This window comes from Pyxicephalus adspersus, chromosome 12, assembly GCF_032062135.1.
Source record: "Pyxicephalus adspersus chromosome 12, UCB_Pads_2.0, whole genome shotgun sequence".
NCBI lineage: Eukaryota > Metazoa > Chordata > Amphibia > Anura > Pyxicephalidae > Pyxicephalus > Pyxicephalus adspersus.
This window is the reverse complement of record NC_092869.1, coordinates 28,471,521-28,498,082: the sequence shown is the minus strand read 5'-3', so window position 1 is coordinate 28,498,082 and position 26,562 is coordinate 28,471,521. Positions and strand designations below refer to the sequence as shown.

Genomic DNA, 26,562 nt, shown 5'->3' with positions numbered 1-26,562 from the left:
CATGTAAATCCTCCTGTCAGTGTGGGTTTCTCGGGCACTAGAGGTTAAAAGAGGACAAGTCTCCCTATTCAACACCTCTAGTGCTCTGTGATTGGGTGAGGAAAGGTAAACCCTGATGACAGCTCAAGCGTGTCCCTATTGGAAGTTTTTTACTCTCATCTACTGTTCTAAAACTTTGATTTCTTTAACAGTAGTTACCGGTACAAATAAAGATATCTCCCCTTAACCCCCTGAGCGGTGTTGGCAAGTGTAGCTTGGGGTAAAAAAAACATGCAAAAAGCGGTAACCCGAGCCACACTCGGGGTAGCTAAAAACATTAAAAAAAACTCACCTTGTCCCATCGATATCCCCTGGCGTCCTGCTCGTCCTTGCAGGTCCTGGGCGGGCGTTCTATTCTTCTGATCTTCACCCGGCGACTGCAGAGAGACGTTCTTAGGGGTTTCCCGCTGACGTCAGTGCATGCGGCGGTTTGTGCGGGAGGCGTGGCGGGAAATTCAAATAATTTTGTATTGGATTCAATACAAAATAGCTGTATTGAGTCCAATACAAAAGAAATCTTTATATAAAATATATATAACTTCATTATATATTTGCTACTGTACAGTTATATTACAGGTTTCTGTATTTTTATGCAATCTTATTTTAATAGAATTTTGTATTTATTATTTAAAGTTTATTAATAAATTTATTGGGCATACATGTATTTCGGTGATTTATGCCTAAGAACCATAGGCCTACACTGTAAAATAAATTTCTATGCAAAACAATGTAAAAATTTTTGCATAAAAATACAAACAGAATTAGAACCCCAGGGGGGTTAAAGGAGTCAGAGAACGTATATCTGACCTAAATTGTTCAATGTTCACAAGCACTCACTACATTAAAGTGAAGGAGGATTACACAGTTGAGTAGTCCCTGAAGCTTTAAACTAATTTGTCTGTCTCAATAAGGCATAGCAGAGTCATCTGTCCTTATACATCCTCATTGTCCCTTATTTTATGCAGAGAGCACGTTTCTTACCTCTGGTGCCATGTATGATGGGGTTCCCACACAACCCACAATCCGTTGGTGTTCAGACACCGACATTTGTTGCTGCCAAGCCGTGATCCGCTATTTTGATGTGGCAGGCCCCATCCATAAGAATAATATGTGGTTTTAAATCTGTGAAACAAATTTGAGATTTAGCTATGCATATCTCGTTTATCACTAAAGGGAAGAAACAAATATAAATATGTGAACAAAGAAAAGTTAACGTTTGCCGTAGGACAGTGGCTTTTATTTTTGCCTATAGTAAGATCGCTGTACCCAGCTCTGCCCACTTGTTGCATTTATTATGAGGGGCTCTCACTCCCTTTGCTGATTTTTCTTTTAATGCAACATTAAGTGGAATATAGCACGAGTACTAATTCTTCTGCAGCAGATGCAATAAGACTTCACGAAACAGAAAACAACTGGAAACTCTGATGGAAAGTGTTCCTGATCCCTAAGAGAAATCAATAGACAATTCCAGACAGCATTATACACCTATACATTTACAAATAACAGTTTTGGTGGAGGGATCCAACAAATATCCCATTGTTAAACAGCTGATCAAATTCTTACCTGCTCTTTGATGTCATGGCAATGCTGAGCCCAACTGCCCTTATATAAGGGGGTTGCACAGCACCCCAAGCTCATTGTCACATGCATTTGCTGCATGAACATCAGACTCATTCACTCATTTATGTGAGATATATTTTTTGATTCCTTTTTGTAATAACAGAAATGACAATTCTATGTAAAAATATGCTTTTTTTCCTTTTTTTTTCTCCTTTTTTTGGTACCTAAATAGTTCTGGTTTTTAGCTCCCCTTTGTACGTTCTGTTTGTGGATATATTATCTAGAATTGATTGATAGCGCTGCACATTTCCAAGAATGGGAACGAGATCAGACAGAACACGTGTCTGGCTGAAGTATCAAAGAATGATTTGTGATGTAGGAAGGGGATATCTAAAAATTAAATGGCTGGGCTGGATCCAAAAATTGTCAATGCCCCATGCCAGTGAAGAGCTGACTCCAAGATTAGTCTGTGCAGGAAGAGAAGTTTCAAAAAGGTTTGCAGGACAGACACATGGCAGCTTTAAATGTTTGTCCGTAAATGTAAGAAGCTCCACACTGAAAATAGGCCTCAATCACAAGATTTTTTATATTTTTGACAAAATAGTATTTTTATATATTTTTATAATGTAGGGATATTTACTGAGGGCCATATGAATTAGATGCGAACATACTGACACTGTATTGTTGCATAAAGTTTAAATCTAAAATGAGCAACACCTTTGATGATACCATAGCAGATGGGAAATGCTGATAGTGTAATGTGTCCATACTCAGGCAATAGAAGTTGAAGGCAGGTAAATGCAAAATCCAGGTTTAACTTTGTGATTCTAAAAGTTGTGAAAAGCTTTCTATCAGTGCCTTTATTCTTGCTGAATTGAGATGCAGATGAGAACATTTTTATATAGTAATTAGTGAAAAGGTGGACATGTTGATTAAAGTTTGTTCATTGTAAAGGAGATTTTGTAAATTTCAGAGTCACCCAAGGCAAGACCTCACCCCTTCCTTCCCGAGTTTCACGTTTCTGCATGCCCACAACGTTTATATCTCTCTTAGGAGAGAGTGGCATTGGCTGTGTGATGGGTGGGCATTGAGTGGTTTGACCTTGGAAGAAAATGTTGCCAGCTGTTGTGCTTGGTGGGCATGCATGGGTGGTAGTGACAAAAGCACAAAGATGGGTCATTGGGGTGGCTACACGGGAGAGGAATGTGATGAGTGGTGTTGTGGAAAATGGCAAGAACAGAAGTCAGAAGTATGCAATATATTCTGAAGACTGGAAGTCAAGACTATGTAACATATTTAGAACAATGGTGGTGGTGTATTGATTGGTGCATAGCAGTAATTCAAGTAAGTGATCAATAATACAGAGATAGCAGCCATTTATCTAGGCATGCAAACATCTAAGAATCTATGACTGGCTGAAAATTACATATCCCTAAGCAAGCTGCTCTTTGCATTAAAATATATCTGATGGAAGGTCCACTTATATAAATTTACTCTTTCTGGTAAGAATAAAATAAAGGCAATAAACAAATAATGTACATTAGCTAACACAATAAATATATCTGTTCAATTTTAGGAAACATTTTATATCTTGTTATAGTTACTTGAATATATATATATATATTGTGTTCAGGTTTCATTGTGAGATCAGAAAATTTGCTAAAACTAAAACTGCCACCCTGCATATCCTTGGCAATAATTAAACTGAACTTTGATACTTGTCCTGACAATAACCAGTTCTGTGCCTGTACTGAGAGTCACAGGAGGAAACCAATAACACTGATTGTCCACTCTGGACGATTTAAAATTAGTGGAATCCAAATAATACCCGTGTCTCTTCTACACATGGAAAGCCTTTTCCGAATCCTTTTTCTGTGGGTTGCCATCCAAGGAAGTCATGAGACAGGTAAGACTCTGCCGTTCTATATCACTTTGTGACTATTTACAGAACCTAGTTACCCAGAATTGCTATTTCTTAAATCCACCTGACAATTTCTTCTGTCTCTCTGGGACTCTTTCAGCGAGATCCCTGTGCCTCTTTCCTGGGTCGGTATGCCTGCGGTGCTCATTCTGAGGGGTTCCCATCTTTTCTGCCCTACGTTCCTGAGTCTGTATATCTGCTGTATACAGACCCAGGCATTTGATTACAAAATAAGGAGTTCCCCCCATGTTGACAGATACATATGTAGGCCAAATTAAATGTGAAGGAAAATATTGGTTCAATTGGCAAATGTGTGCTTCCAAAATGGACTTTCTTCTATAGACATTCTGGGTAGCTTATAGTTACCAAGTCAACATCATAATAAAACCTGCTGATGAGAATGTGAGGCCATATTAGTGTTATTCATTTAATGTAATATTGACACTAACAAACCCACTCAGGAATGACGGGATGAAGAAAAAAATTGAAAGCTATGGACTGGACCCTGATCCCCTGGACCCCTAGAAATCCAGTTTGGGCTGTTTAGTCCTGTCAGAAAAAAATCAGTTCTGGTTCTTTTGAAACCATTCTATACACCCAAACTACCGGTCTCTTTTGTCAATATCCAACTAAAAAATTTTTCTTTTGGTGGTCCAACTGGTTCCTTTGAGTTGTAACCCAACCCACTCCCCCTCACCCTCTGGAACCCTTTTCCTTTACCCCTTGAGTTATTTTTCCCATTTACATTCATGTTCTATCCTCTATTTGTTTATTCTTGCTACTTTCTTACCTTTCCTAACTTTCACTCTTCTTTTTCTGTTTTTCTTAAATCTATGCAATAAACACCTGCAACGCTATCCTTTATAGAACCAACAGGTATGCAAAATTCCTTATGCAACGTGTGAGGGATCTTCCTTTTGTTTCTTCTTCAAATCTTACATGTCACGCATTATAAAAAAAATTAAACTTGTTAGGTTTTTTGGATCTAACTAGAGGTGCAAAAAATAATGAATTAATAAGAAAATATTGTCAATGTCTATATCTCAGTATTTGTTAATTTGTTATTATATGGTATATTGATTCACCTGTGTTGATATTTTCTATTATTTTGTAAATTGATGGTTTACAAATTCCTCTGTTATTGGTTTGAAAAAATAAATAAAAATTATGGTGGCAGTATCGCTTCTGTGGTCAGGAGTTTACCTTGTGGAGCTAGGACACAATATTTTACTGAAGAAATATAAACTGCTTACGTAAAAAAGTAAATTATCCCATTTGCAACAGACATTTCACTTATATTAGTGAAGGAAATTAAGCACTGTGATATCAACAACCATCCAACTGTGCAAAAAAAAAAAAAAATTTGTAGCTTTCCTATTATGTTAATGGGTTTTTGCAAAGTGAATTTTCACAAGTGAAAGTAAGTGTGGTGACATAACCTACAAGGTGACCATTAACCGTGTTAAATGAACAGCCTAAATTTCTTTAGTAAATCACCCCTGTTCAGTTATTGGGATCAGAGCCAGAAACTGTCAAGAGGAGGTTTCATAGGCAAATTCAACATCTGACCAAAGTGTTAATCAAATAATGTTTATGTTAGTGGATGCAAGCCATTTAGGCCTAGAGCTATCCAACCATCTGGCCTCACCTTAGTCTTGTCACTACTGCTTTGTGTTTCACTGTCCACTGTGGACAACCCCGCTCTATCCTTTGCCCCTTCATCTATGGCTTATATGGTACCCATCTGTTGCTTGGCTTGTATCTCACGCACACTGCTACTCTGTTACTTCCGAAAATCTGATTGCTATATTTCTTCCATCATCTATATCAGAGATCTCAAATCTCTGGAAAAACATCACATGTAGTTGTACGACTCCACTGCCCCCATGCTGCCTGGTATACTACTCAGGAGGGGTTCTTGGACTACATGTGTACGAGAAGCTGCCTTCACCACATCCCCAGGTATCTGAAAGCATATGATCTGAGATTAAGGCTTTTCCACTAAACAAATACATTTTTTGGGGGAATTTGAAAGCAGGTAAGGTTTATAAAATTATCTACTCCACATTACACTGATAATATTCACCATATTTCAGTTAGCTTATGTCTATTTTTCTGACTTCCAGCATATGATGGTAGACCCCAGGTGGATACAGTTTATGGGAAACTCAGAGGGACAACACTAACAGTAAAAGAGAGCAACAGATATGTGCACGCTTTCTATGGAATCCCATTTGCAAAACCACCAGTCGGAATGTTACGATTTGCAGCCCCAGAACCGCTTGAACCTTGGAATTCAGTGAGGGAGGCCAAAGAACACCCACCTATGTAAGTACCAGAACTGTTATCTTGTTGACTTAATAGATTCTCGGTAGAATCTAGGTAGGTAGTAAATTATTAAAATAAAAAACAGCCAAATGCCCCTTCTAGGGCAGACAAATCTACTACCTTAATATTTCCCCATGTGACCTCACTCCTCCAGTGTAGCCCGCTCAATTCTCCAGAGTGCTCCTCTTCTCCAAATTGACCTCCTATTTCCTACAAGGGTATCATCAGAAATATTAGGGGCCCCCCAAACTAAAGGGTCCAGGGATAGTACTACATTCTGCATTCTTTTTGAATCTCATTCCAGGTGCCTCCAGCCAATGGAAGTGACCAAAATAATGATGAGAATAATGGAATTGAAAGAAACATATCCTCCATTGTCTGAGGACTGTCTGTACCTAAATGTATTCACTCCATCGGACCCAAGTGACAGTGCCAGGTTACCTGTAAGTGTCCTGGGGTTCCTAGTGTACTCCTAAGTACCCAGCACCCTCATACTATTACATTGCCGTCAGGTTACTTCAAACAACAGAAATGTAAATTACATTATTTCAGACTTTGTCCAGCAAATCTTTCTCTCCTTCTCTCAGGTCATGGTATTCATACATGGTGGGGGGCTGGTAATTGGGTCTGCAACTCATTATGATGGCTCCGCACTGAGAGCATATGAAAACGTGGTTTATGTGGCGATCCAATACAGACTCGGAATTCTGGGATTCCTCAGGTTGGTCTCAGTATATTTGATATCTTCTTTCCTTAAGAGACAAATGCTTACTTAAACAACTATTATAATCCGGCTAAAAAAGAAGCTATGTATCCAAATGATAGAGATACTTATGTAAATCAATTCAATGTTATTTCCTTGAACCTTCTCCCCCTCTTTGTAGTAACAACTGTCTTTTTGTATTGAATCCATTTTGTATTTTGATTTTTTTTTAATTTGACATCTTTATTACAGCACTGGAGATGAACAAGTGGCCTCTGGAAATTAAGGACTTTTGGACCAGGTCGCAGCTCTGCGATGGGTTCAGGAGAATATTGAGAATTTTGGAGGTGACCCTGGATCTGTCACAATATTTGGAGAGTCTGCGGGTGGAGTCAGCGTCTCTGCACTGGTAAGCTGATAAAATATAATAAACATCCATAATAAAAATTAACTTTTTTTGACCTTGTAAATATAACCAACCCAAGTTCTTGTAATCTACATCCTATTCTTCATACTAAGAGGCTATCTAGACTAAATTCACATACAATCAGTGAATGTGTTAATAGAGTGATAAAACAATATAAGCGACCTTTAAATGATCTTTCTGTGTCATTTCAGGTCCTGTCTCCACTAGCCAAGGGTTTGTTCCATCGTGCAATCGCACAAAGTGGAGTGGCTATAATGCCAGGACTCATGGTGAGCTCAGCAGAGGAGCTCTTTTTTTACCGTGATGTCAGTATATTTAATCCTCACCAGATCCTGATAATCACATCATCATAAGTATGGGTGAACATAATGATCACAATTACTATTTCATGCTCTTTTCTTTTGTCATCTCTACCATTCCCTATGATTTAGAAAATAACAATGTCAAAAATTAAAATGCTGATCCCAGTCCTATCCTGTGCAGGAGATTCTGGGAACTGGTTGATTTTCATATTGCACTAGATGAGATGAGCAGCATAACATAAGAAATAGGCATGATGGCAATGATAATTGATGACAACAATGACATCTCTTATACACGGGGCTTATCTTTGTAGTTTGTGGCTAATAAGTCGGGTTGTGAGCCATCCTCTCTGGTGGACTGTCTACAGAAGAAGTCTGAGCAAGAGATCTCCTCCATCATCTCTGCCACGGTATGTTACCTGTTAGGTCTTCTATGGTATGTACCTTGAAATACCTAGCATTTACATTATTAAAATTAAATGTATGATCTGCTGGGCAGACAGGAGGCTGTTTTTTTCCAGCCTGTCCTGTGTGGACTTCAGAGAATACGAGCTTGGGTTTTGACAGGCTCTTTTTCATGCTCACATTTGTTGCACCTCTGCAGAAATTCTTACCGTTACCAATCCATGTGGATGGAGTTTTCCTTCCAAAACCTGTAAAGGAGATATTGGCTGCCAAAGAAAACAACAAGGTGCCATTTATCATTGGTGTCAATGAGCAAGAATATGGCTGGCTGATCCCAAAGGTAAAAAATCTATCAGTAGATGATAATGAAAATTTCCACCTGCAAGAGAATAACCTGAATCCAAGGGCTGTAGTAAAAAAATATATTGCCTTTGTCTGCAGTCAATTATTGCCTCTATCCTCTATCCTTTTACAAACAATAACTTTTTTTATTAGTTGGATCTAAAAGAGAGATAGTCCCTACAAATCAGGAAAGTTTGTTTCTTTTTGTTTTGCCACTTTATTTGCTTCACCATCTAAACTATTTGTTGGAATTAGTAAAAGTTTTTTTCATTGAAATATCCTGCAAGGGATTTAGGGATAATTCCTGACAAACAGTCTTTGCTTGTTTATCTGTGAAAGTTCTGATTTATCCAGGTCATGGTAGTAGTAAGTCATGTTCATCTGGACTTTCCATATTTTAAAAACAAGATGAATGTGACTAATTATTACTGGTATAGCATTTGCTTTAATTCTGCTTTCTCCTATGTAGGTAAGCAAATACATGAAAAATGTGAAAGTTTGTAAATAGGTGGGGTAGCATTATGGGTAACTTATTATTGGTGACAATGTTTGTCTTGTGGACAGTGTCTTGGCTCGAAATACATGGTTGGGCTGCCAAAGGAATCTCTTCAATCAGAGTTGAGCCATGCTTTGTTCCTGGTAAGACATCAAATAATTCTCATTGAATGGTAACTATTTTAGTGTCAATGGATTTTTCCCCACCAGGAACCCAGACATGAGGTCTTTTGGGGTCTTTTGTCCTACCCCCCCCCCCCACCTTTATATCCTTTAACATGCAAAGGTCGAGTAAAGTGGATGCAGTATTGTTTCTCAAGACTTGTTCCACTGGTCAAGGGTAAAATTATATCCAGTCAATCTTCTGTTACTATGTTGGTACAATATTCCATTTTTGACTTTTCGATACATTTGAGCATTGTTAATCTTGATTGTTTATTGCATCTTTAAGACGTTGACCTTTAAACTGCAATCCATCAGCCATGATAGTATTCTGATCCTATTATTCCTATCCTAGTATTCCTGAGATAGTGCTGACTTCCCCTATTGGGCCCCTGAAACCTTAGCACCACTATTCTCCCATGCAGATAGATCACTGGACCTAGTGAAATCAAGCATTTCCTGATACAGAACTTCTTGACTGATAGGAGCTGAACAGGTACACACTAGAAGAGGGCTCGGCAAACTTTTATGGCCACTAGATCCTAACGCGTTTCGCCCTCGTGGGCTTCCTCAGGGGATTTTGAGACCCTAAAAATTACATCGATCAGTAAAAGTGCGCATGAAAATTACATTAGTTGACATAAATATAATTTCACTCAGTATTACAAGGCCTTGACTTACTTGGTATAATGACCCCAAAGGAAAAATGGAGAATGTGTTCCCAATAAACTCCAAATAGGAAATGACAAGGGGATAGTAAGTTTGTAGGCTCTGTGATTAGACACAAAAAGTATCCAGTAAGTGATTGAGTATTTGGAGACAGATGTAATTAGGAAACGTATGGTGGTAGCTAAATGAAGAAAGCTAAAATGATTTTGATTTGTCCTACCTAGGCTGTATTTTATTAGTTGGGGATCAGAACAGGTTTTATTTGTTTAAATTGGTCAAGGTTGTGTCATGGGTCAAGAAGTCTAGCAGAGCTGATGTTTAGATATGACCAACATGGTACAGTTTTCATTCTGCTGCCTCAGGGCAATGGCAACCCCACCTGTGGCAGGTTAAGGATCCTGACAGATTAGCTTTAAAACAGTACAAGCCAAGAATACGGAGCATGCAGTTATATCTCTGTTATAGTTCCAATCTCAGGAGAGATTTGGAAGTGATCAGTTCCTAATGTGGTTTTTGTTATGTGCACAGGGTGCGATTTCCAGACTGGATTACACATTGCTAGATGAATACTTTGGAGACACAGATGACCCTCTGGTAATTCGGGATCAATTTATTGAGCTGCAAGGAGATGCCATGTTTGTCATCCCAGCACTAGAAATAGCAAAACTGCACAGAGGTATGAGTCATGAGACTCCACTTTTTATCCTTCTGTGTTTTTATATCTCATCTAAGTACCAGCAATGGAATCACTCTGTCATTCTTGTGATCTATTGTGGCTGTTTCCAAGTCCCCTGTAATATACCAGCAAAGATGTTGGGAACCCCTGATTATAGGCACAGCAGGAGAACAGACCTGGGAATTCAGTGCAGGGATGGGGGAAACTCCTAATAATGGGCACAGCAGGTGTAGAGATCTGGGAACTCATTGCAGGGATTTTAGAAACCCCTTTTATTGGGCACAGCATGTGCACAGACCCAGGACCTCAGCACAAAAATATTGGAAACCCCTCATATTGGGCACAGCAGGCATACAGACCTCAAAACACAGTGTTCAACTGGTAAGAACACTTTATAATGTTTAAAACAGATTTACAGACACAGGAACTTTGACAAGGTGGTTGGAACCCTGATAATGGGTATAGCAAGTGTCCATGTGAGAAGAGTGGCTGGTTTTAACTTTTCAGCATCCACAAATCACTGTAATATCAGTTGTAGATGAGGGCTGACTGATGTGTGTCCATGTTATCTTTTTAAAAGGTTACGAAAATGATGTTAACAAAAAAATAATAATTTGGATCTTTTTGACTCCCTTTAATTTAATAGTATATAACTGCAGGTTATTCTTACCAGTAATCTCATAATAATTATTTATGACAAGCATATCTCTTGTTCCTCCTAAGATTCCGGATCCCCTGTCTATTTCTATGAACTCCAGCGTCGTCCATCTTTGTATCAGGACAGTAAACCGCAGTGGGTGAAGACCGATCACGGTGATGATCTTGTGTTTGTGTTTGGAGGTCCCTTTGTCAGAGATGGCGCTGTTTATAAATCACGTACGTTGGTGATGAGATGTGACCTCATATTTTGGAGGAAACACAAAATTAAATTGTTCTGTTATTAAGAATATAGTAGGGACATTTTGGGTTCTAGATTTATTAGGAAAGCAACCAGTAGTTCAAGCCAATATATCATACATACAATTCAATTGCTTTGAATTACTTGTTGCTTTTATAATTATCTGGTACCTTAAACATCCCTATTATATTCTCAACTCCATAATCCTATTTTTAGGACTTGGTACCCTAAGTCAATATTAGGGTCAGTGGGTCCATCTTTAGAAACAACTTACATTGTTCTGTTTTCTTTTCCAGATAGTTTCCCCGAGGAGGAGAAGACACTTAGCAAAACCGTTATGAGATACTGGGCCAACTTTGCTCGAACTGGGTAAGATATGGTGACTCCTCCCGTGATTGATTGCTGTAACACAAACAATTATTATTTTTGAAAGGACAGAAAATAATAGTAAATCTCCACTACAGAGACACAATATTTAAACCCAGACATTCAATCTAACCCTTCATTTTTCAGGTATGTCCAGGTTTGGCTTTCATAGTTTCAGTCTTCAGATTTGCTATATGTTTAGTATGACAAAACTTTCTTCAGCAGATCAGTATTTCTCGTAAAGATTCTGAGGGAAATAGAATGTTGTTCCTTGTTATGTTTACTCAAAATGTATCAAAAGACAGACACATTTGATACATTTTGTATACCAATTCTGTATTCAGTGGGACCAATTTATCAACTCATCAACTCCCTGAAACTGTTCATGTCACAGAAATGATGAAGTCTAAAGCTGCGTACACACTTGCAATTTTTGTCGTTGGAAAGGATCTTTCTCGATCCTTTCCAACGACAAGGGACTGCACGATGCATGAACGGTGCTGTACATACAGCACCGTTCATGCTCTATGGAGAGGGGAGAGCGACGGAGCGGCACCCTGCTGCGCGCTCTCCCCTTCCCTTTCATTAGGATCGGTCGTCGTCCATCGTCCGTGGATCCGGCAGGTCGGTCGTTCGGACGATGGACGACACCGACTGTACACACAGCAGATTTTCTCCCGATATTTGGCCCATGCCGATTATCGGGCGATAAAAATCTGCCGTGTGTACGTAGCTTAAGATCATCATTTGTGTGTCTGCACACCATACATCATAGACAATTGTTTTTACCTTTTTTCTCTCTTGTCAATGCTGCTGATCTCCTCAGCTACTTCAAGGTCTTCATGCACTGCATCAATGTCCTGATGGTAACAACCATGGTTCATGTCTGTGTAATGTGTGCTGGGAACCCCAATAATCTCCCTTCTAATTTCTTTACCTGATGGAAAATAATCAAAGTCTTGGCAGAATGTAATTGGTTATTAGTACACATGACACAACATGAGTATATTTGCTGTCATGTATGTTCCCTTGTCCCTAAACAAGGAGGGGTTGAGATTTGGTTAAGGTTGGATTGGATTGATCTGATTATTTATTGAATCCTAAATCATAATACCAAAACATCTGACTCCGTCTGAACATTTATAGGTTCAATTAGATTTTAGTGATTAAGTTTACGTTTACTTTACAGTGACCCGAACGGACCCAGTCTGGTTTTGTGGCCGCAGTATGACCAAGATGAAGATTATTTGCAGATTGATATACAGCAGAAAGCGTCTCAGAGACTGAAAGACAGAAAATTTAACTTCTTGACCCAAATTCTCCCTGAAAAGATCCAAAAGATGCAGGAGGAAGTGGGAGAGCACAGTGAGCTGTAGAGACCTCAGTGGATCAAGGAGATCACACTTATAAAACACCCGGCTGTAGAGTCCTCCAGGGATCAGAGAGATCACATTTAGATATACCAAGAAGGACAAGGTGTGATTGAAATATTACCTTGTGCAAAGAACAATTAAAGAAAACACAAAGATTTCAGTAGTGTTGTATTGGTAGTGCTTCAGATTTCATTGTAACACCTCCAGTTAGTTTATATTTTCTAGCACAGGCCAGGAGCCAGGGGCATTGGGCTTCTAAACTTGAAACTAGCAGCTTTCTGCCCCATCCACAGGGCCACAAAGTGCCCACACCTCCTAGAACCTTGCTGCTCTCCTTAGGGAAGTTGTAATATTATACTGGGTTGTCATAAGGGGTAGAATTGTTGGTTTTGTTGAGAAAACATTTAATGAAAGTGGTTTAATCGCTCAAGTGCTGAACAAAAGTGTTAATTGGTGTTTTTTATGTACACGTTGTGGAAAAGTTTTGTGGATTACTGATCATCACACTAAATGAGCTTTTTGAATGCCCTATGCCAAAATACTATGTGGATAGGGGAAGGGGGTGAGTGGATTGTATTTGCTAGCTGGAAAATGATGCATTGGTAGCACATAAGTAAACAATCCGTAATAGGTGCATGCTGTACTTCATACACTCTAAAAGCTCTGTTGGCATTAAAAAAAAATTAGACATGAAAATACTACCCCTGAAACAATAGGGAAGTCTTGTGGAAAAGTTAGCTATGAAACAAGCAATAGCTAAAAGTTAAAGCTGATCTCAGAGCCCCCGCTGTTGGCCTATTTTAGGCTGCTGACCAAGCCACGGAGTGCATTATGGTTAAAATAAATCCCCCAAGAAAATCTGCAGATAAACCTTCAGGATTCCCACCCAACAAGTAACAGCAATCTTCAAACCCCCTTAGACCTAGGGTGACAACGCTCATTTTTCTGCTGTATCTATGGAGGGAGCCATAGTTGTCACCCTCAGACAGGACAACAAACACACCCTCCTTTCTTAATCTCCATTTCATTCGAGGGTATTTGGAGTTATAGAAGGGACAGTTTGTAAGAAACATAACATTATATGTGATTTCAGATCTGCTCACAGGCAGTAAAAAGGGCAACTGGCCTGAACAAAGAAAACTAGTGCAGCCATCACAAGTACTGGTAAACTGCAATGTATGTTTTATTCATGAATTCAGATAACCTCTACGTATAGTTATATATTCAGAAAATTTAAATAAAGAATTAGGTTGAACCAATGGGAGTGATCAGGTTCCTGAAAAATAAATAGGACACTGAGGCTAATCTGTAGAGAAAATCACAATTTTATCCTATACATAGAGAACAAGGATGTTAGACGATTTTTGGACCCGCTCACACCTGTCTGTCCTTGTGTGTTGCAATACCCCATGCACATTACCACTAATTTTGCAATTTGTTAACAATCCCAAAATTAATGAGCAGTCAGTGCACCAGGATAGCCAAAAAATTAGAAATGCAGAATGTATTTATTTTCTAATAATAAGACTTATGTTGTTTACTTTGGGGCGGAGATATTCAAGAAGAGAAATGTCACAAAAGCTGGAAAATGTGTGGGGATATGGGCACAAAACTGTAATAGCAGAAGAAAGAAAGCTCAAAACCTCAAAACCAGGATACCACAGGAAATAAGAGAAAGAGGGACCCAGGGGATTATTGAAATAAAAAGATACTGCATGCTATCCACAAATTAGTGGGATCAGCAAGGTTTTTTCTATCAAAAATGTATTCCTTCCACACTCTAAACTAAAGAAAAAGTTTTGGGTTATGTATACATTTTTTTACATCACATTGGTTGTTAGTAGTGTTAGAGCGTACTGTTGAAAATGACATTGCTGGAAGATGCCTCTACTGTTTGTATGAATTCAGGCAAATGTTGGGCTTTGGGAATAGCCAATGCTAAACCAAACTTTACCTTGCCAACTGTATGACTCTCAAGGCAAGCAACTGTAAGACCTCTAATTGTACACAGCAGCTGCCTGTGTACAATAAATTAGGGTTTGTATGTGGGTGCCTGTAACTGATGTAAATAAGGCCATGCAGGCAGGCCCATTGCTATCATTTACAGTAGAAGTATAAGCTCAACCCAGACCTAAATCCAATAGAAAATCTGTGGGGTGACCTGAAGAGGGCTGAGGAGATGTACTTGAAATCTGACACAAAGCACGTGCAAATAATAGGCGAGATGTGTCATGCTGATAGACTCCAACCTAAAAAGACTGAATGTTATAATTTTAATTACCAGATTTGTTTATTCTTCAATTGAATTGTATAGGGTAAAGGTAACAATAAAGGTGGGAAAAGTTTTGAAATTATTTATTTTGGTATTATTTTTTTACGTCACAAATACACTTTTTATATCCTCTGTGTATTGTTTAAGTAAACTATAGTAAGCTGAAACAATAGGTATATTCTGTTAGAAACAAAACCAAACTACATGTTGGATGTTGGGCAGAGAATTAGTTGTTGTTAATCATTTGAACTGCTGTATATTATTTTGTATTTTCATTCTCAAAATGTAAAATGCTTAGGCTACATCTCTTTGTCCACTGCTTTGATAAGACTTCATGTTCATTTCATCTTTGGGTTTGGCACTCCTATCACTATCCAATGGTTTCTCAAATAATATTTAATGAGTAGAGCTAAATGTAATATTTCCTGGTAAATTTTGTATGAATGTGACATTGCATTTTTGCTGATATCAGGTATCCAATATTGGCTTCCGACTGCAGAACTTTGACTCTGTAGCCTTCAGACACAGATCAGCTATACATTTTTGGAAGTTTCACTTTATTGTGATTTAAAAAAAGTAATATTATAAAAAATTGTTTTGGTGCATCTAAAATCACATCTCTTTATAAAGCTGCCACTCACTTTAACCACACTCTTTCTCTGGCTCTGGATAAAGTTGCCCCTGCCACCTTCCACTACCCCCGTCCTGCTAACCCCTGACCCTGGCACAACAATCACACTACAAAGCCAAGCTACAAAGCTTTAACACAGAGCTCACTGTCACCATGCAAAATTAGTTCTCCGCAGTCTTTTCCTCTCAAGCTTCCAGCCCACGCAACCTCTTCTTAACAATTGACTCCCTCCTAAACCCCACACCTGGTCCACCCACAACATCCTTCTCTGGCCAAGACATCGCCACCTACTTTAGAGGGAAAATTGACAAAATCAGACATGATGTCTCTGCCCACTGTTTTCAGAAGCAAATCACAAATTACTCACATCAGATACTTTTTTTATAGGTTCTCCAAACTGCAGCTTGAAAAATAAACTTTTTGTGCTGTAATTTCATCCTTGCTGTTTAGGGAAAAATTAAGAATATTTTTTTATATTTCAGAGATTTTTAGATTCTTAGAAGCTCATTTTCTGTTGTCATACATTTGCATTCTACATTTGTAAGCATTCTATTCAACTATCATAAAGTTACTGCAAAAATGTTGGCCTTTCATCGAATTTCTGGAATCTTTTTGATACTCTATGACGTTTTCTACCATTATCTACAAAAATTGGCACGTACCAATGACTCTACCCTCAGGTTTCATTTGAATGCTTCATGGCTTTACCCACCACTGTTTATAAGAAACATAACTATATGATTTTTCTCAAGATGTCCGTAGACTTCCATTGAAGATCATCATACACTGATGGTGGTGTGTGATGGACTATGATTCTCTAACCCAAGGGTCATATAAAAGTGGAATTTAAACCAATATTTCCCACCCAACTCTCATTTAATATTAAACTGAATAACAAAAAAAAAGGAAAAGAGAATCTCATGCAGCAAATGGAGTTCAATACATAATAAAATTAAAATATTGTATTGAAGATCAGTCACTTTTTATGCTTTAACACCTCAAGAGATTTATCCAGAGGAAGGCACAAAATCTAATGGGTTAAAACAGGACTAAAAGGAAAAAATTGGATTCCCAATGTCACCATGCTGAAGGGCAGGACAGTCACCAGCTCAGTTGGTAGAGACGTACACAGGGCCCAGAGTCTAAGCAGCTGCCCGGTCTTCACCAGAGCCTCAAGTAGTCAGGGTGTTGCGCTGCGGGCAACTGCCAAGTTGAGGTCCTTGTGCATGCCGAGGCAGGTGACTGGTGACAGGCAGAAACAGGACGTGGCATCAAAACAAGGGACAAAGAGTGGTCAGGCAAGCCAGAGGTCAGGGCAGGCAGCGATCAGGTATAGTCAAAGTCAGGCTGAGGTCAATACACATATTCGAACTGCTGAAGGTTTCACTTCATTGTGATGTAAAAAAAAGTAATATTATAAATAATTGTTTTGGTGCATCTAAAATCACATCTCCGGATAAAGCTGCCACTCAGTTTAACGACACTCTTTCTCTGGCTCTGGATAAGGTTGCCCCTGCCACCTTCCATAACCCCCGTCCTGCTAACCCCTGACCCTGGCACAACAATCACGCTACAAAGCTTTAACACAGAGCTCACTGTCACCAAGCAAAATTAGTTCTCCGCATTAATTTCCTCTCAAGCTTCCAGCTCACGCAACCTCTTCTCAACAATTGACTCCCTCCTAAACCCCACAATAACCTTCTCTGCCCATGACATAACCACCTACTTTAGAGGGAAAATTGACAAAATCAGACATGATGTCTTTGCTCACTGAGCCACTCCAACCATATCCACCCCTTCCACCTGTAAATCATCATTGGCCTCCCTCAGCCCTGTTACTGTGGATCAAGTCTCCTTTCTTCTTTCATCATCTGCATCTACTACCTGTCTGCTTGATCCAATTCCCTCTGATCTACTCTGTGCCCATTCCTCCATCCTGGCCCCTGCCCTAACCGAACTATTGGTAAATACCCCTCTGCTTTCAAACATGCCATAATTCTCCCTATCCTGAGGAAACCCTCACTGGACCTCTCCATACTTTCTAGCTACCATCTATCTCCCTTCTCCCATATGTCTCCAAAATCCTTGAACCTCTACAAAACACTCACCAATTACCTGAGCACCAACTCTCTCCTTGACCCCCTCCAGGCTGGCTTTCAAGCTGCCAATTCCACTTACTAAAGTGGCAGAGGGCCTCCACAGAGCTAAGTCTCAAAGTAACATTTCCCTCCTCCTTCTCCTTGATCTTTCCTCTGCTTTTGACACTGTTGATCACCCCCTTCTAATACAAATCATGCGCTCTATTGGTATCTGTAACACTGTGCTCTCTTGGCTTTCTTCCCATCTGTCTGACGGCTCCTCTCAAGTTTCTTTCAATGGTAATTGCTCCTCTCCCACTCTCCTCCCTGTTGGTGTTCCCCAAGGGTCAGTCCTTGGACCGGTTCTCTTTTCTGGGGCTGTTAAAAAATTTCTAGTGTCTTTATGGGAGCTCCAGCCTTCTGTTAAGCCTTACATCCCTCTTTCTGTAAACCCCATGTTTTTCTACTGGTAGAAACAAAAGCAACCACGTCTGACCAGGAGGGCGTAAGGAACTCTACATTGTTATAATGCACCAGGTAGGTGGGCAGGATGGCTGTCCCTGAGTGCAAGATTCTGAATTTTACTATTCATTGACTGAAAATAATTCTTCACATCTATGCTTGTACATTTAAAATTAGTGGTAATGTATTACAAAAATAAAGTATTTTGATTTCTTCTATGAAAATATGGCAAAATAATATTTTTTTATAAAGCATGGACATTTGCTGAAGTTCAAATGAAATGTTGGGGAACTCATGCTCATTGTGTTTCATAAAGGTAAATCGGAATCCATCACCTACCATGGCAGTTCTTCCTGAATCTTAGTGTAGGGAAAGGTGATCCCTACCTCTCTAATATTGGCTGCCCCTACCATAGCAGATGGGGAATGCTGATAGTGTAATGAGCACAATAACTTTGTGATTATAACAGTTGTGAAGAACTCTCTAGCTGTGCCTTTATTGTCGGGACTATAGGAATCAAAAAGGATATATAGTAACTGGTGAGAAGATCGACAAGTTTATTGAAATTTCTTCACTGTAAATGATTTTTTGAGAATTTAAAGTGGACTTTCTTGTGTTTTCACAGTATAGCCCTTACCCATTCCTCCCTGAATTACATTTTTCTGCATCAGCTATCTCGCTTTGGAGAAAGTGGTCCCAGAAAATAAAAATTGCCAGCTGTAGTACTTGATGCACATGCATGGGCTGGTGGTGGCAAAAGCTGAAGCATGGGTTATTGATAGGGGTGTAGTCGGGCGGGCTTGGGTGGCAACAGCGTGCCCACTCTTTTTTTTTTACAAAGAAGTCTTTGGTGGTCTGCAGCTCTGGCTGGTCCACCCCACGAGGGATCAGGAGAAGGACTGCGGTGGAGGGGCGCATCGGCCAGGGCCGCATCGGCCAGAGCCGCAGACCATGTACTCCGTACTGATCATAGGCTTCGGGCGGTGGGTGGGGTGTCTCTCTAAATACAACTCACCCCTTCTCCTATCGCAAGCTCAGACCTGCAACGGGAGAGTGAGCGGGGTCTGGTTTTATGACATTAGTCTGGGGGAGGTGTCTTCCCCTTTGAGTGACACAAGCAGCGGTGTAATGGGGCGGGCATGTACCGTGCCCCCTCTTCTTTTTTTGCGACTACACCCCTGGTTACTGTGGTGGATATACATGAGTGAAATGTGATGAGTGTTATTGTGGGGAACGGCAAAAACAGCCGTCTTAAGTATGCAACATTTTGAGAAGAATGAAGGTCAAGAGTATGTAACATATTTAGAACAATGGTGATGGTGTATTGAGTTTTGTTTTATAGGTTCTCCAAACTGCAGCTTGAAAAATAAACTTTTTGTGCTGTAATTTCATCCTTGCTGTTTAGGGAAAAATTAGATTTTTTTTTTATATTTCAGAGATTTTTAGATTCTTAGATGCTCATTTTCAGTTGTCATACATTTGAGTAAGCATTTTATTCAACCATCATAAAATTACTGCAAAAAATGTTGGCCTTTCATCAAGAATTTCTGGAATCTTTTTCATGACGTTTTCTACCATTATCTACAAAAATTGGCACCTACCAATGACTCTACTCTCAAGTTTCATTTTAGAATGCTTTATGGTTTTACCCACCACTGTTCATAAGAAACATAACTATATGATTTTTCTCAAGATGTCCATAGACTTCCATTGAAGATCATCATACACTACAGTGTTTCCCATCTCACACATGTAAGGACCTGCAAACCACTGTGGTGAGTGATGGACCATGATTCTCTAACCCAAGGGTGATATAAAAGTGGAATTTACCAATATTTCCCACCCAACTCTCATTTATTATAAAACTGAATAACAAAAAAAAGGAAAAGAGAATCTCATGCAGCAAATGGAGTTCAATACATAATAAAATTAAAATATTGTATTGAAGATCAGTCACTTTTTATGCTTTAACACCTCAAGAGATTGATCCAGAGGAAGGCACAAAATCTAATGGGTTAAAACAGGACTAAAAGAGGAAAAAATTGGATTCCCAATGTCACCGTGCTGAAGGGCAGGACAGTCACCAGCTCAGTTGGTAGAGACGTACACAGGGCCCAGAGTCTAAGCAGCTGCCCGGTCTTCACCAGAGCCTCTAGTGGTGAGGGTGTTGCGCTGCGGGCAACTACCATGTTGAGGCCCCCGTGCATGCCGAGGAAGGTGACTGGTGACAGGCAGAAACAGGACGTGGAACCAAAACAAGGGACATAGAGTGGTCAGGCAAGCCAGAGGTCAGCGCAGGCATCAAGTCAGGGTGAGGTCAAAACACAAAGAATCAGGAACAAGAGACTCAGACAACAGGAACCTGGAAGAAGAGCCAAAGGAACCCCTTGTTTAGGCAATTTTCTGTTGCCATTCACCTCCTTTTTAAAGGCAGGTCATGTGATGGATGGAAGCCCTGTGACCTGCTGCATCCTATCCTACCACCAGAGGGGGTCCTGGAGATGAGAGGTTGGTGGTGTTCACACCTGCACCAGCAGGGGAAGTGCATCTGCGAAACACTATAGTCCTCTGATGTAGTGAAGCAGCTGACTGGGAGTCACATGACCTAGACCAGCTGAGGAGGTGATGCCTTAGCAGAGCTGGTGCTGGCAGGAGGGGAATGTAAGGTGGGTGACCCTGAAGGGGTTACAGATCCCCTGGTCATTATAACACCTTGTATTTGTTGCCACGGTGGGGCTGTTAAAAAATTTCTAGTGTCTTTATGGGAGCTCCAGCCTTCTTTTACGCCTCACATCCCTCTTTCTGTAAACCCCATGTTTTTCTACTGGTAGAAACAAAAGCAACCACGTCTGACCAGGAAGAAACTCTACACTGTTATAATGCACCAGGTAGGTGGGCAGGATGGCTGTCACTGAGTGCAAGATTCTGAATTTTACTATTCATTGACTGAAAATAATTCTTCTTCACATCTATGCTTGTACATTTAAAATTAGTGGTAATGTATTACAAAAATAAAGTATTTTGATTTCTTCTATGAAAATATGCCAAAATAATAATTTTATAAAGCATGGACATTTGCCGAAGTTCAAATGAAATGTTGGGGAACTCATGCCCATTGTGTTGCATAAAGATAAATCGGAATCCATCACCTACCATGGCAGTTCTTCCTGAATCTTAGTGTAGGGAAAGGTGATCCCTACCTCTCTAATATTGGCTGCCCCTACCATATGGACTCAAAATACATGGACGGACTACCAAAGGAATCCCTTCAATCAGAGATGAACCGTGCTATGTTTCTGGTAAGGCATTGTAAGATTCTCATTGAATGTTAACTATTTTAGTATTAGTTGAATTTTCCCAACCATGCACCCAGACATATGGTATCCTGTCCTCCCCGACTCATCAATGATATCTTCATAGGCTGTAACACCATCAATGCGAGCCTGATGGAGGTGACATGTGAGATATTGGTTCAGCATTTTCCTAAAAAAAAAAATAAAAATCAGCTTGAAAAGCCCAGTTTAAGAAGATGATGTGTATAGGTTAGGTTGCCAAAAAGGGATAGTACCAGTGAAACACATTGTCAATCAGTATGATCAAGAAGTTGGTGGAGCCTTATCAACACACAATGGCAATCAATATTATCATCAATAATACTAACTAGCATGTTATAGCAGCTACCATACACACAGGTCTAGTAAAAAAGGCTCTCAGGACCTATTTATTTCACTGGTCATAGTTGAAATGGTATCTAATGATTCCTCTACTAATATGGCTGTTTTGATGCCTTCCCATTGTTTGGGCACATTATGCTGTTTCTGAGCTTTTGATACATTTGATATATTTGCGCATTGTTATTCTTGGTTGTCTTTTTGTATCTTTCAGACTTTGACCCCCAATGTGTACCCTATAAGTGGTTTAATAGAAAGGTAGAAGCAAACAGGCTTTTAGCGGGCAAATATTATATTAATAATATACACTACACTAAATATTTGCTCGCTAAAAGCCTGTCCACTTCTACCTTTCTACTTACCTATACATAATTCAGTCTGGGCATACTTTTATAGAGCCATATATTCAGAACTTTCCTAGATATCCTTCTGAGACTGTACCCAATAAGCCTTGATAATAACACAAGCTAACCCCTAACCTAATGCCCCACACTAGATGAACTCCTATAGATCATGGCTTCTCTTATTAGTACCACCAATCGTTCATGCAGACGCTTACCAGGGGGTAGAAACATCCAGTATTTCCTGAGACAGGTCCTCCTGCCAGCATGGCCGTCATATGTCGCAGGAGGCTGACGGAAGCGAGGTATAGATATGACCAACATGGTGTCTCAGGGCAATGGCAGCTTCAACTGGGACAAGTGATGGATCCCGACAGGTTAGCTTTATAACAATGCAGCCAAGCAACGAATGCAAAGTATGCAGGGAGATATTTGTTGTAGCTCCAATCTCAGGAGACATTTGGAAGTGATCAGTTCCCAATGTGGTGCTTTCTGTGTGTGCAGGGTGCGTTATCTGGGGTAGATTACACATTGTTTGATGAATACTTTGGGGACACAGATGACCCTCTGGTAATCAGGGATCAATTTACAGAGCTGCAAGGAGATATCTCCTTTGTCATCCCAGGACTAAAGATAGCAAAACTGCACAGAGGTATGAAGCACCAGAAAACAGTTCTTATCTGTATGTGTTGCAAATTCCTCAAAAAGGACTTGGAGCCTGGTAAACTGTGTCTTCTTTTGGGTTTTTAATACTATTTTAACAATCAGCAGTTAGAACACTCTGCCTTTCTACCTATACATCTCCTGTATTATACCAGCAAGGATAATGGGAACCCTTTATAATGAACACAGCGGGTGTACAGACGGGCACAAAAGACATACAGACCCAGGAATACTGTGCCAAAATGTTGAGAACACTGCCTAATGGGACCACCAGGTGTAATGACATGGGAACTCTGCACAACGATATAGGAACCCCATCATAATGTGCAGGGCAGATGTTCAGGCACAGGAATTAGGGGCAAGGATGATAGGAATTACAAATAATAGGTAGAGCGGATAAACAGCCCCAGAAACTCCCATAATGAGCACAGTAGCTGTCCACGAGAGAAGACTGGCAGACTGTTTAACTTTCCAGCTTTCCCAAAATATCAGTTCTGGCTGAGGGCTGACTGATGTGTGCCCCCATTATCTTGTACAAGGAATTACAAAAATGAAGTTCCCAACTATTGATCAGTAATCTAGATCTATCATATTCTCTGTAACTTTATTATATCGTTGCAGTTTATGTTTTTATAATATATATATATATATATATATATATATATATAATTATCTTGTTCCTCCTCAGATTCTGGATCCCCTGTCTTTTTTTATGAACTCCGGCGTTGTCCATCCTTGTATAGTGACAAGAGACCTCAGTGGGTGAAGGCCGATGACGGTGATGATCTTGTGTTTGTCTTAGGAGGTCCCTTCATCAGAGATGGCGCTCTCTATAAATCACGTATGTTTGCGGTGGGATGTGAAACTGTAGTTTGCAGCAAACAAAGAATTAATTGTTCTGTTATATTTTCCAGATACTTTCCCAGAGGAGGAGAAGACACTCAGCAAAACTGTTATGAAATACTGGGCCAACTTTGCTCGAACAGGGTAAGACATGGTGACACCCCCCCCCATAAATGTCACAGGTTCACCTATAATAGACAGTTGTTATTTCAGAAAGACAAGAATTAGTAGTAAACACCCACTATGCAGACATAGCAATAAAATCTAAATATTATTTTTCCAGTTTTGCCCAAAATTTGGCTTTCACAGTTGTGTTCAAGTTTGCTGTATGTTTAGATTGACAAAACTTTCTTCGGCACATCAGGGTTTCTGTTGTGATATCAGTGTACCACGTCTGTGTATTGTGTGTTAAGAAGGCCAGTGTACAGCGACAGTCGTCCATCGTCCGAACGACCGTCCTGGTGGATCCACGGACGATGGACGACTAATGATCCTAATGGAAGTGAAGGGGTAGAGCGCGCAGCAGAGTGCCGCTCCGTCGCTCTCCCCCTCCCCTCTGCATAGAGCAGAATGGTGCCATATGTACAGCACTCGTTCATGCATCGTGCAGTGCTAGTCGTTGGAAAGGATCGTGAAAGATCTTTTCAAACGACTATTATTGCACTTGTGTATGCAGCTTTAGTCTCAAGTCTCCCTTTTGATGGGAGAAAGTGATCGGAATCTTGGGTGGATGTAACTGATTTTATACTTGACACCATATGAATACTTTTAAGTGAGATTTACCAATGTATCCAATCACGGTATAACCGATCAAAGGAGGAAATGACAATTCAGAAGCAAATTTTACTTCACATTCACTTTAGATCTGATTATTGTATTGAACTGGAAATCAAATGGAGTAAAATAATAACACTTGCTACCGCTTTGACGAGTATTTAATCATTGCGTTTACATTTACTTTGCAGCAACCCTAACGGACCTGGCCTAGTTCTGTGGCCACAGTATGACGAGGATGAAGACTATCTGCAGATTGATATACAGCTGAAAGCATCTCAGAAACTAAAAGACAGAAAATTCAACTTCTTGACCCAAATTCTCCCTGAGAAGATCCAGAAGAAGCGGGAGAAGACAGGAGAGCACAAGGAGCTGTAGATCCTTCCAAGGAACAGAGAGATGGCACACCGAGCTGTAGATCTCTGTAGATTATATTGTAAATTTACCATTCACCATTCTAAAAAGTTTGTCACTATAAACAGATATTTCAGTTGTTGGTAGAGGTTGGAAGGTTGATTTAGCAGTTAGTATTTTTATCTCTCGAGATTCCCTTAAGGATGTTTCTAGCAGAAGAGCAGGATATGCTGACCTTAAACAATGATACCTGCAAAATCTCAGGGACAAGAACATATTCTGCTAGTTCTAACTAATAACTGAGATACTAGTTGGACCTGTAAAGAATAGAAATCTGCCCTGACACCTTCCAAAGCTACTGTGAGTTTATAGCACCAGGCACCTTTACCCAGAACCCACTCTGTTCATGAGTTGTTTAGTATGTCATTACTGTCTGAGGACAATAAAATCTCTTCCTGCTGTAAAATAAATCATGTGATTATTTCTTGTCATGTTCAGTTTGGGCTCAGTCCAGCAATGTAGTTTGATTGGCTAACGTTTCCCTCCATGTTACTAAGCTATGGACAAAAATGTAATTTTGGAGGCAATACTGGGAACATTAATTGGTATGTGCTGCGAGTAGTGAGGACGGCTTCCTGTAGTACAGCCAAAGCCAACTACGCTCAATAGGTCTGGGTAAGTTTATTTTTCACAGAAGCAACTCATTTTTGGAGCTCATCAGCCCACTTAATCAGGGTATATGGTACAATATGTAGATCCCTCTGGATTATACAGTAAATTTACAAATCACCATTCTAAAAAGTTTGGCAGGAAGTCAGCCATACATTGGAAGTCCAATGTAAATTTAGACAGATATTTCCATTGTCATTAGAGGATGGAAGCTAGTATTTTTATCTCTTGGGAACTCCTTAAGAGTATACCTAGTTCAGCTCCCACCAAAGATTTCTTATTCCAGCAGAACAGAAGGATATTATGACCTTGACCATTGATACTTGAGAAATCCCAAGGACCAGAAAATATCCTGCCAGCTCAAACCTAGAACAATGATATTAGTATGGAGAAGAACTCTACCCTGACACCTTCTCAACTATACCTAGAATCAGAGGCACGTGCCTCCAATCAGCTGTGACGAAAGGCATACTGAGCTCATATGACCTCTCAATGGAGAATCTACATTGAGATGTCATATGAGTTCAGCTGTGACCGTCCAGGTTCCCACGGTCCCTGGGCTGTAATTATCATTGATAAATGACCGTGCAAACCTGGACCGAGGGAACCTGCGGTCACAGCTCATTGGAGGCACGTCCGAATCCCCCCCCCCCCCTTGACTTTAATGGAATTCGTGAAATTGGTTCACCGAAAATTCACAGACCCATTGGAAGACAACAACCCAGGGACCAAGACAACACAGGTGGAAACGAATAGGCTTAATGATCCAAGGCAAACTCTGCAGTTGTTTTTTTGCATATCAAAGCACAGCTTGCTCCAGAAGTTAATGAATGTCTAGGCTCCATAAAGATTTTTTTTTTGCTTTGTTTGTGATTAACTCACAGTAAGGATATTATACAGTAACTAACACCATGGTGCCTAATAATATGTTTTATCTGCAGATTGATATACAGCTGAAAGCATCTCAGAAACTAAAAGACAGAAAATTCAACTTCTTGACCCAAATTCTCCCTGAGAAGATCCAGAAGAAGCGGGAGGAGACAGGAGAGCACAAGGAGCTGTAGATCCTTCCAAGGAGCAGAGAGATGGCACAGCGAGCTGTAGATCTCTCTAGATAATATTGTAAATTTACCAATCA

The 26,562-nt window shown here is 39.9% G+C and overlaps 2 protein-coding genes across 2 annotated transcripts; both read left to right on the top strand.

Moving 5' to 3' along the window:
• The first annotated feature begins 3,040 nt into the window (after nt 1–3,040).
• Nucleotides 3,041–15,020, top strand: LOC140342717 (fatty acyl-CoA hydrolase precursor, medium chain-like). Its single transcript, XM_072429065.1, is given in 13 exon segments — nt 3,041–3,505; nt 5,647–5,848; nt 6,153–6,291; nt 6,436–6,569; nt 6,804–6,960; nt 7,170–7,283; nt 7,595–7,690; nt 7,885–8,025; nt 8,592–8,666; nt 9,882–10,029; nt 10,753–10,905; nt 11,224–11,296; nt 12,483–15,020. Coding segments are annotated over 13 exon segments (1,680 nt in total). The 5' UTR covers nt 3,041–3,444; the 3' UTR covers nt 12,670–15,020.
• Nucleotides 15,021–21,329: 6,309 nt separating this feature from the next.
• On the top strand, nt 21,330–25,225 carry LOC140342718 (pyrethroid hydrolase Ces2e-like). Its single transcript, XM_072429066.1, has 5 exons — nt 21,330–21,408; nt 22,626–22,773; nt 23,473–23,625; nt 23,699–23,771; nt 24,593–25,225. The coding sequence occupies exons 1-5, from the start codon at nt 21,337–21,339 to the stop codon at nt 24,777–24,779; spliced, it is 633 nt and encodes a 210-aa protein (XP_072285167.1). The 5' UTR covers nt 21,330–21,336; the 3' UTR covers nt 24,780–25,225.
• Nucleotides 25,226–26,562: the final 1,337 nt, after the last annotated feature.